General features: G+C 50.7%; 1 protein-coding gene across 1 annotated transcript in view; it reads right to left on the bottom strand.

The window, feature by feature from the left end:
- The window catches only part of LOC137363717 (protein capicua homolog), a gene marked incomplete at both ends in the record, with an annotated part of 70,940 nt that extends 60,656 nt beyond the window's left edge, over positions 1–10,284 (bottom strand). The window contains one exon of the mRNA XM_068027321.1: positions 10,218–10,284. Coding sequence (XP_067883422.1) covers positions 10,218–10,284 — 67 coding nt within the window. The remainder of the gene's footprint in view (positions 1–10,217) is intronic.
- Between the last annotated feature and the right edge of the window lie 1,929 nt (positions 10,285–12,213).

Genomic DNA, 12,213 nt, shown 5'->3' with positions numbered 1-12,213 from the left:
TTGATGGGGACAGTGTAGAGGGAGTTTTACTCTGTATCTAACCCCGTACTGTACCTGTCCTGGGAGTGTTTGATGGGACAGTGTAGAGGGAGCTTTACTCTGTATCTAACCCCCGTGCTGTACCTGTCCTGGGAGTGTTTGATGGGACAGTGTAGAGGGAGCTTTACTCTGTATCTAACCCCCGTGCTGTACCTGTCCTGGGAGTGTTTGATGGGACAGTGTAGAGGGAGCTTTACTCTGTATCTAACCCCGTGCTGTACCTGTCCTGGGAGTGTTTGATGGGACAGTGTAGAGGGAGCTTTACTCTGTATCTAACCCCCGTGCTGTACCTGCCCTGCAAGTGTTTGATGGGACAGCGTTGAGCAAGTGAGACTGAGAGCAGAATTACAATGTGGCTGAGAATGCACAAAGCCCTTTCACTCTGCTGAGCGTCCAGGAGGAGGTGGGGCAGTTAAGTGGCAGGTATTCGTGATATCTCACTGTTAACTCCCATTAAACTGAATGACTGCAGAGAAGCAGAAGGGTCAAGTGGGAGAGCAGAGGCTGCGAAAAAAAACAAAGAGCGTGACACCTCAGGAAAGCATCTTTGCTGTCGGAATGTGAAGGTGTTGACCAGGGTGCTTTGGAAAGTGGTCAGTGTGTGTGGGGAGGTGGGGGGAAAGGGTACAAAGAGAACAGACAGAGTGAGAGCAAATGGTGTGCTGACAGACTGAAGTCTGAGCAGCCTGCCAGGTTGGTGGAGTGGGGAGGTGGCAGGGCTTCAGGGACAGCCTCTGTCACACAGCCTGAGTGGATGCTGTGGGGGATCAGTAGCACAGAATTGTATAGGGCTGGAGGAGGATACAGCGGGGAGGTGAGTTACATAGGGTTGGAAGAGGATACAGCGGGGAGGTGAGTTGTATAGGGCTGGAGGAGGAGGATACAGTGGGGAGGTGAGTTGTATAGGGCTGGAGGAGGAGGATACAGTGGGGAGGTGAGTTGTATAGGGCTGGAGGAGGATACAGCGGGGAGGTGAGTTGTATAGGGTTGGAGGAGGATACAGAGGGGAGGTGAGTTGTATAGGGCTGGAGGAGGATACAGTGGGGAGGTGAGTTGTATAGGGCTGGAGGAGGAGAATACAGTGGGGAGGTGAGTTGTATAGGGCTGGAGGAGGATACAGAGGGGAGGTGAGTTGTATAGGGTTGGAGGAGGATACAGTGGGGAGGTGAGTTGTATAGGGCTGGAGGAGGAGGATACAGTGGGGAGGTGAGTTGTATAGGGTTGGAGGAGGATACAGTGGGGAGGTGAGTTGTATAGGGTTGGAGGAGGATACAGTGGGGAGGTGAGTTGTATAGGGTTGGAGGAGGATACAGTGGGGAGGTGAGTTGTATAGGGCTGGAGGAGGATACAGCAGGGAGGTGAGTTGTATAGGGCTGGAGGAGGATACAGTGGGGAGGTGAGTTGTATAGGGCTGGAGGAGGATACAGCAGGGAGGTGAGTTGTATAGGGCTGGAGGAGGATACAGTGGGGAGGTGAGTTGTATAGGGCTGGGGGAGGATACAGTGGGGAGGTGAGTTGTATAGGGCTGGAGGAGGAGGATACAGTGGGGAGGTGAGTTGTATAGGGTTGGAGGAGGATACAGAGGGGAGGTGAGTTGTATAGGGCTGGAGGAGGATACAGTGGGGAGGTGAGTTGTATAGGGCTGGAGGAGGATACAGTGGGGAGGTGAGTTGTATAGGGCTGGAGGAGGATACAGTGGGGAGGTGAGTTGTATAGGGCTGGAGGAGGATACAGTGGGGAGGTGAGTTGTATAGGGCTGGAGGAGGAGGATACAGTGGGGAGGTGAGTTGTACAGGGTTGGAGGAGGATACAGAGGGGAGGTGAGTTGTATAGGGTTGGAGGAGGATACAGTGGGGAGGTGAGTTGTATAGGGTTGGAGGAGGATACAGAGGGGAGGTGAGTTGTATAGGGCTGGAGGAGGATACAGCAGGGAGGTGAGTTGTATAGGGTTGGAGGAGGAGGATACAGTGGGGAGGTGAGTTGTATAGGGCTGGAGGAGGATACAGCAGGGAGGTGAGTTGTATAGGGTTGGAGGAGGAGGATACAGTGGGGAGGTGAGTTGTATAGGGCTGGAGGAGGAGGATACAGTGGGGAGGTGAGTTGTATAGGGCTGGAGGAGGAGGATACAGTGGGGAGGTGAGTTGTATAGGGCTGGAGGAGGAGGATACAGTGGGGAGGTGAGTTGTATAGGGTTGGAGGAGGATACAGAGGGGAGGTGAGTTGTATAGGGTTGGAGGAGGATACAGCGGGGAGGTGAGTTGTATAGGGTTGGAGGAGGATACAGAGGGGAGGTGAGTTGTATAGGGTTGGAGGAGGATACAGCGGCGAGGTGAGTTGTATAGGGTTGGAGGAGGATACAGAGGGGAGGTGAGTTGTATAGGGTTGGAGGAGGATACAGCGGGGAGGTGAGTTGTATAGGGCTGGAGGAGGATACAGAGGGGAGGTGAGTTGTGTAGGGCTGGAGGAGGATACAGAGGGGAGGTGAGTTGTATAGGGCTGGAGGAGGAGGATACAGTGGGGAGGTGAGTTGTATAGGGTTGGAGGAGGATACAGTGGGGAGGTGAGTTGTATAGGGTTGGAGGAGGATACAGAGGGGAGGTGAGTTGTATAGGGCTGGAGGAGGATACAGAGGGGAGGTGAGTTGTATAGGGCTGGAGGAGGATACAGTGGGGAGGTGAGTTGTATAGGGCTGGAGGAGGATACAGAGGGGAGGTGAGTTGTATAGGGCTGGAGGAGGATACAGTGGGGAGGTGAGTTGTATAGGGCTGGAGGAGGAGGATACAGTGGGGAGGTGAGTTGTATAGGGTTGGAGGAGGATACAGTGGGGAGGTGAGTTGTATAGGGTTGGAGGAGGATACAGAGGGGAGGTGTTAACCCCAGTGTTATAGTGACAGACCTGTAACCACCAGTACTGTACCACCGTGTTATTCAGTGACAGACCTGTACCCACCAGTACTGTACCACCGTGTTATACAGTGACAGACCTGTACCCACCAGTACTGTATCCCAGTGTTATACAGTGACAGACCTGTACCCGCCAGTACTGTACCACCGTGTTATTCAGTGACAGACCTGTACCCACCAGTACTGTATCCCAGTGTTATACAGTGACAGACCTGTACCCACCAGTACTGTACCACCGTGTTATTCAGTGACAGACCTGTACCCACCAGTACTGCACCACCGTGTTATACAGTGACAGACCTGTACCCACCAGTACTGTATCCCAGTGTTATACAGTGACAGACCTGTACCCACCAGTGTTATACAGTGACAGACCTGTACCCACCAGTACTGTACCACCGTGTTATACAGTGACAGACCTGTACCCACCAGTACTGTACCCCAGTGTTATAGTGACAGACCTGTAACCACCAGTACTGTACCCCAGTGTTATACAGTGACAGACCTGTATCCACCAGTACTGTATCCTAGTGCTATACAGTGAAAGACCTGTAACCACCAGTACTGTATCCCAGTGTTATGCAGTGACAGACCTGTAACCACCAGTACTGTATCCCAGTGTTATGCAGTGACAGACCTGTACCCACCAGTACTGTATCCCAGTGTTATACAGTGACAGACCTGTATCCACCAGTACTGTATCCCAGTGTTATACAGTGACAGACCTGTATCCACCAGTACTGTATCCTAGTGTTATACAGTGACAGACCTGTACCCACCAGTACTGTATCCCAGTGTTATACAGTGACAGACCTGTACCCACCAGTACTGTATCCCAGTGTTATACAGTGACAGACCTGTATCCACCAGTACTGTATTCCCAGTGTTATACAGTGACAGACCTGTACCCACCAGTACTGTATCCCAGTGTTATACAGTTACAGACCTGTACCCAACAGTACTGTATCCCAGTGTTATACAATGACAGACCTGTACCCACCAGTACTGTATCCCAGTGTTATACAGTGACAGACCTGTACCCACCAGTACTGTATCCCAGTGTTATACAGTGACAGACCTGTATCCACCAGTACTGTATCCCAGTGTTATACAGTGACAGACCTGTACCCAACAGTACTGTATCCCAGTGTTATACAGTGACAGACCTGTATCCACCAGTACTGTATCCCAGTGTTATACAGTGACAGACCTGTACCCACCAGTACTGTATCCCAGTGTTATACAGTGACAGACCTGTATCCACCAGTACTGTATCCCAGTGTTACACTGTGACAGACCTGTACTCACCAGTACCGTTCCCCAGTGTTATACAGTGACAGACCTGTACCCACCAGTACTGTATCCCAGTGTTATACAGTGACAGACCTGTACCCGCCAGTACTGTACCACCGTGTTATTCAGTGACAGACCTGTACCCACCAGTACTGTGTCCCAGTGTTATACAGTGACAGACCTGTACCCGCCAGTACTGTACCACCGTGTTATACAGTGACAGACCTGTACCCACCAGTACTGTATCCTAGTGTTATACAGTGACAGACCTGTACCCACCAGTACTGTATCCCAGTGTTATACAGTGACAGACCTGTATCCAACAGTACTGTATCCCAGTGTTATACAGTGACAGAACTGTACCCACCAGTGTTATACAGTGACAGACCTGTACCCACCAGTACTGTACCACCGTGTTATACAGTGACAGACCTGTACCCACCAGTACTGTATCCCAGTGTTATGCAGTGACAGACCTGTATCCACCAGTACTGTATCCCAGTGTTATACAGTGACAGACCTGTACCCACCAGTACTGTATCCCAGTGTTATACAGTGACAGACCTGTAACCACCAGTACTGTATCCCAGTGTTATACAGTGACAGACCTGTATCCACCAGTACTGTATCCCAGTGTTATACAGTGACAGACCTGTACCCACCAGTACTGTATCCCAGTGTTATACAGTGACAGACCTGTACCCGCCAGTACTGTATCACCGTGTTATACAGTGACAGACCTGTAACCACCAGTACTGTATCCCAGTGTTATACAGTGACAGACCTGTACCCGCCAGTACTGTACCACCGTGTTATACAGTGACAGACCTGTACCCACCAGTACTGTATCCTAGTGTTATACAGTGACAGACCTGTACCCACCAGTACTGTATCCCAGTGTTATACAGTGACAGACCTGTATCCACCAGTACTGTATCCCAGTGTCATACAGTGACAGACCTGTACCCACCAGTACTGTACCACCGTGTTATACAGTGACAGACCTGTATCCACCAGTACCGTTCCCCAGTGTTATACAGTGACAGACCTGTAACCACCAGTACTGTATCCCAGTGTTATACAGTGACAGACCTGTACCCACCAGTACTGTATCCCAGTGTTATACAGTGACAGACCTGTACCCGCCAGTACTGTACCACCGTGTTATTCAGTGACAGACCTGTACCCACCAGTACTGTATCCCAGTGTTATACAGTGACAGACCTGTACCCGCCAGTACTGTACCACCGTGTTATACAGTGACAGACCTGTACCCACCAGTACTGTATCCTAGTGTTATACAGTGACAGACCTGTACCCGCCAGTACTGTACCACCGTGTTATACAGTGACAGACCTGTACCCACCAGTACTGTATCCTAGTGTTATACAGTGACAGACCTGTACCCACCAGTACTGTATCCCAGTGTTATACAGTGACAGACCTGTATCCACCAGTACTGTATCCCAGTGTCATACAGTGACAGACCTGTACCCACCAGTGTTATACAGTGACAGACCTGTACCCACCAGTACTGTACCACCGTGTTATACAGTGACAGACCTGTACCCACCAGTACTGTACCCCAGTGTTATAGTGACAGACCTGTAACCACCAGTACTGTACCCCAGTGTTATACAGTGACAGACCTGTAACCACCAGTACTGTATCCCAGTGTTATACAGTGACAGACCTGTATCCACCAGTACTGTATCCTAGTGTTATACGGTGACAGACCTGTACCCAACAGTACTGTATCCCAGTGTTATACAGTGACAGACCTGTATCCACCAGTACTGTATCCCAGTGTTATACCGTGACAGACCTGTATCCACCAGTACTGTATCCCAGTGTTATACAGTGACAGACCTGTACCCACCAGTACTGTATCCCAATGTTATACAGTGACAGACCTGTATCCACCAGTACTGTATCCCAGTGTTATACAGTGACAGACCTGTATCCACCAGTACTGCATCCTAGTGTTATACAGTGACAGACCTGTACCCACCAGTACTGTATCCCAGTGTTATACAGTGACAGACCTGTACCCACCAGTACTGTATCCCAGTGTTATACAGTGACAGACCTGTATCCACCAGTACTGTATCCCAGTGTTATACAGTGACAGACCTGTACCCAACAGTACTGTATCCCAGTGTTATACAATGACAGACCTGTACCCACCAGTACTGTATCCCAGTGTTACACAGTGACAGACCTGTATCCACCAGTACTGTATCCCAGTGTTATACAGTGACAGACCTGTACCCACCAGTACTGTATCCCAGTGTTATACAGTGACAGACCTGTATCCACCAGTACTGTATCCCAGTGTTATACTGTGACAGACCTGTACTCACCAGTACCGTTCCCCAGTGTTATACAGTGACAGACCTGTACCCACCAGTACTGTATCCCAGTGTTATACAGTGACAGACCTGTACCCACCAGTACTGTATCCCAGTGTTATACAGTGACAGACCTGTACCCGCCAGTACTGTACCACCGTGTTATTCAGTGACAGACCTGTACCCACCAGTACTGTATCCCAGTGTTATACAGTGACAGACCTGTACCCGCCAGTACTGTACCACCGTGTTATACAGTGACAGACCTGTACCCACCAGTACTGTATCCTAGTGTTATACAGTGACAGACCTGTACCCACCAGTACTGTACCACCGTGTTATTCAGTGACAGAGCTGTACCCACCAGTACTGCACCACCGTGGTATACAGTGACAGACCTGTACCCACCAGTACTGTATCCCAGTGTTATACAGTGACAGACCTGTACCCACCAGTGTTATGCAGTGACAGACCTGTACCCACCAGTACTGTACCACCGTGTTATACAGTGACAGACCTGTACCCACCAGTACTGTACCCCAGTGTTATAGTGACAGACCTGTAACCACCAGTACTGTACCCCAGTGTTATACAGTGACAGACCTGTAACCACCAGTACTGTATCCCAGTGTTATACAGTGACAGACCTGTATCCACCAGTACTGTATCCTCGTGTTATACAGTGACAGACCTGTACCCAACAGTACTGTATCCCAGTGTTATACAGTGACAGACCTGTATCCACCAGTACTGTATCCCAGTGTTATACCGTGACAGACCTGTATCCACCAGTACTGTATCCCAGTGTTATACAGTGACAGACCTGTACCCACCAGTACTGTATCCCAGTGTTATACAGTGACAGACCTGTATCCACCAGTACTGTATCCCAGTGTTATACAGTGACAGACCTGTATCCACCAGTACTGTATCCTAGTGTTATACAGTGACAGACCTGTACCCACCAGTACTGTATCCCAGTGTTATACAGTGACAGACCTGTACCCAACAGTACTGTATCCCAGTGTTATACAATGACAGACCTGTACCCACCAGTACTGTATCCCAGTGTTATACAGTGACAGACCTGTACCCACCAGTACTGTATCCCAGTGTTATACAGTGACAGACCTGTATCCACCAGTACTGTATCCCAGTGTTATACAGTGACAGACCTGTACCCAACAGTACTGTATCCCAGTGTTATACAGTGACAGACCTGTATCCACCAGTACTGTATCCCAGTGTTATACAGTGACAGACCTGTACCCACCAGTACTGTATCCCAGTGTTATACAGTGACAGACCTGTACCCACCAGTACTGTATCCTAGTGTTATACAGTGACAGACCTGTACCCACCAGTACTGTATCCCAGTGTTATACAGTGACAGACCTGTACCCACCAGTACTGTATCCCAGTGTTATACAGTGACAGACCTGTATCCACCAGTACTGTACCCCAATGTTATACAGTGACAGACCTGTACCCACCAGTACTGTACCCCAGTGTTATACAGTGACAGACCTGTACCCACCAGTACTGTATCCCAGTGTTATACAGTGACAGACCTGTACCCACCAGTACTGTATCCCAATGTTATACAGTGACAGACCTGTACCCACCAGTACTGTATCCCAGTGTTATACAGTGACAGACCTGTACCCACCAGTACTGTATCCCAGTGTTATACAGTGACAGACCTGTATCCACCAGTACTGTACCCCAGTGTTATCCAGTGACAGACCTGTATCCACCAGTACTGTACCCCAGTGTTATCCAGTGACAGACCTGTATCCACCAGTACTGTACCCCAGTGTTATACAGTGACAGACCTGTATCCACCAGTACTGTACCCCAATGTTATACAATGACAGACCTGTACCCACCAGTACTGTACCCCAGTGTTATACAGTGACAGACCTGTATCCACCAGTACTGTACCCCAGTGTTATACAGTGACAGACCTGTATCCACCAGTACTGTACCCCAATGTTATACAATGACAGACCTGTACCCACCAGTACTGTACCCCAATGTTATACAATGACAGACCTGTACCCACCAGTACTGTACCCCAGTGTTATACAGTGACAGACCTGTATCCACCAGTACTGTACCCCAGTGTTATACAGCGACAGACCTGTATCCACCAGTACTGTACCCCAGTGTTATACAGTGACAGACCTGTATCCACCAGTACTGTATCCCAGTGTTATACAGTGACAGACCTGTACCCACCAGTACTGTACCCCAGTGTTATACAGTGACAGACCTGTATCCACCAGTACTGTACCCCAATGTTATACAATGACAGACCTGTACCCACCAGTACTGTACCCCAGTGTTATACAGTGACAGACCTGTATCCACCAGTACTGTACCCCAGTGTTATACAGTGACAGACCTGTATCCACCAGTACTGTACCCCAATGTTATACAATGACAGACCTGTACCCACCAGTACTGTACCCCAATGTTATACAATGACAGACCTGTACCCACCAGTACTGTACCCCAGTGTTATACAGTGACAGACCTGTATCCACCAGTACTGTACCCCAGTGTTATACAGCGACAGACCTGTATCCACCAGTACTGTACCCCAGTGTTATACAGTGACAGACCTGTATCCACCAGTACTGTACCCCAGTGTTATACAGCGACAGACCTGTATCCACCAGTACTGTACCCCAGTGTTATACAGCGACAGACCTGTATCCACCAGTACTGTACCCCAGTGTTATACAGTGACAGACCTGTATCCACCAGTACTGTACCCCAATGTTATACAATGACAGACCTGTACCCACCAGTACTGTACCCCAGTGTTATACAGTGACAGACCTGTATCCACCAGTACTGTACCCCAGTGTTATACAGCGACAGACCTGTATCCACCAGTACTGTACCCCAGTGTTATACAGTGACAGACCTGTATCCACCAGTACTGTACCCCAATGTTATACAATGACAGATCTGCCTGGACAGGAGAACCAAACTTGCTGTGCCAAGCATATTGCAGAGATCTCACTTTGAGTCACTCCCTTTGCAATTCAGTGCTCAACAACCACTTTCATTTACATAGTGCCTTTCATGTGGTAGACCGTCTTAAGATCCTTAAAGTTCAACCAAATCGAGAACTTGAGTCTTTGAGAACTTCGGGACAGCCCAATGTGCTTTACAGCCGAAGATGCACTTTGTGAAGTTCAGGCACTGTTGCAATGCAGGATACGCAGCCACCAAATGTGCACAGCAAGCTCCCACGAACAGCAACGTGATAGTAACTGCTTCATTTTTTTTTTTTACTGGCGTTGGTTGAGGGGTAAATATTGGGCACAGGACACCACACTGTACTCCCGTTCTGCCTCGAAATAGCGGCTGTGGGAACTTGTGCATGGGATTGAGAGCAATGTCTCAACTCAAAGACGCCCATTCCCACAGTGAGTGTGTTTACAGTTGAACTGCTGGTTTTTTTTATTTCACAACGTGACACCCCACCTGCAGTTCGTCTTCTCAGTTTAAGCGACAGTGGGGGCTGATAAACAAGGACATGGCATCTCCATTGCCTGCTTTGTTTGTCCCCACCCCCCACCCCTGCCCCCTTCCTCCCCCTCCCCACTCACGCACGCTCGGTGCAGGTGATGCAAACAGCAACATGCTCCAGATGTGAAGGAAATACGCAGAGCCGGGGGGCCTGGGAACAGACTCGCAACAACAGAGGAAGGGGAAAAAAAAAGAGAGAGGGGCGCGGCCTTTACAAAGGAGCAAATCTAAAAACAGCCTCACACAATGAGAGGCCTGAGGGGAGAGATAAGCAAAGCAGGAAGTAGGCAGCTCAGCAGGCTGACTGGAGGGCCCGGTTTGGGGAGTGGGGGGGGGAGAAACTTGAGAAGCACGGTCTCCCTTTGCTGTTCCAAACTACAGCACATAGCAGAGTGTGTGCACAAAGGCCCACAGCACAGACCCATACAGGGAGTGGCAATGGCCGAGTGAGGAACTACCCACACCTTCCCACCCCCTCCCCCCAGGGCCACTTAATATTTCACACTGAGGCCCTTCCCTCGTCCCACTTGCACAAGTCAGCACTGACTCTCACTGGTGTGCAGGTCCCATAGGCTGGGGATGGGGCCTGGGCCCTATATTGCTCTCTGTGTGAGCACCTTTAAAACAGGGCGGGAAAGTTTACCTCACGATGCCCGAGTGGGGAAGGGGTTGGTTCCAGCACATAAACAAACCTTGAACCCTGAAACATTACCGAGCACAGCGCATTCTCCGAAGGAGCAATGGGCACCAAAGCTCACAAGTCAGTTTGACATATGGATTATTTCAATTCAGAATTAGATAACTGAGGGAATGAATATACAGACATCAATGATCACAAACCAGGAGTGCACACACAAACACAGTCCGGGAGGAGTCACACACACACACAGACTGGGGCACAGCCCCGCGAGGACACACACAAACACAGTCCGGGAGGAGACACACACACACAGACTGGGGCACAGCCTCGCGAGGACACACACAAATACAGTCCGGGAGGAGACACACACACACAGACAGACTGGGGCACAGCCCCGCGAGGACACACACAAACACAGTCCGGGAGGAGACACACACACACAGACTGGGGCACAGCCCCACGAGGACACACACAAACACAGTCCGGGAGGAGACACACACACACAGACTGGGGCACAGCCCCGCGAGGACACACACAAACACAGTCCGGGAGGAGACACACACACACAGACTGGGGCACAGCCTCGCGAGGACACACACAAATACAGTCCGGGAGGAGAGACACACACACACACACACAGACAGACTGGGGCACAGCCTCGCGAGGACACACACAAATACAGTCCGGGAGGAGTCACACACAGACAGACTGGGGCACAGCCCCGCGAGGACACACACAAACACAGTCCGGGAGGAGTCACACACACACAGACTGGGGCACAGCCCCGCGAGGACACACACAAACACAGTCCGGGAGGAGTCACACACACACAGACTGGGGCACAGCCCCACGAGGACACACACAAACACAGTCCGGGAGGAGACACACACACACACACAGACTGGGGCACAGCCTCGCGAGGACACACACAAATACAGTCCGGGAGGAGACACACACACACACACAGACTGGGGCACAGCCTCGCGAGGACACACACAAATACAGTCCGGGAGGAGAGACACACACACACACACAGACTGGGGCACAGCCTCGCGAGGACACACACAAATACAGTCCGGGAGGAGAGACACACACACACACAGACAGACTGGGGCACAGCCCCGCGAGGACACACACAAACACAGTCCGGGAGGAGACACACACACACAGACTGGGGCACAGCCCCGCGAGGACACACACAAACACAGTCCGGGAGGAGAGACACACACACACACACACAGACAGACTGGGGCACAGCCTCGCGAGGACACACACAAATACAGTCCGGGAGGAGTCACACACAGACAGACTGGGGCACAGCCCCGCGAGGACACACACAAACACAGTCCGGGAGGAGAGACACACACACAGACTGGGGCACAGCCCCGCGAGGACACACACAAACACAGTCCGGGAGGAGAGACACACACACACACAGAC

Source organism: Heterodontus francisci, unplaced genomic scaffold, assembly GCF_036365525.1.
Source record: "Heterodontus francisci isolate sHetFra1 unplaced genomic scaffold, sHetFra1.hap1 HAP1_SCAFFOLD_1333, whole genome shotgun sequence".
Classification (NCBI taxonomy): domain Eukaryota; kingdom Metazoa; phylum Chordata; class Chondrichthyes; order Heterodontiformes; family Heterodontidae; genus Heterodontus; species Heterodontus francisci.
This window is presented reverse-complemented; position numbering and strand designations above follow the sequence as displayed.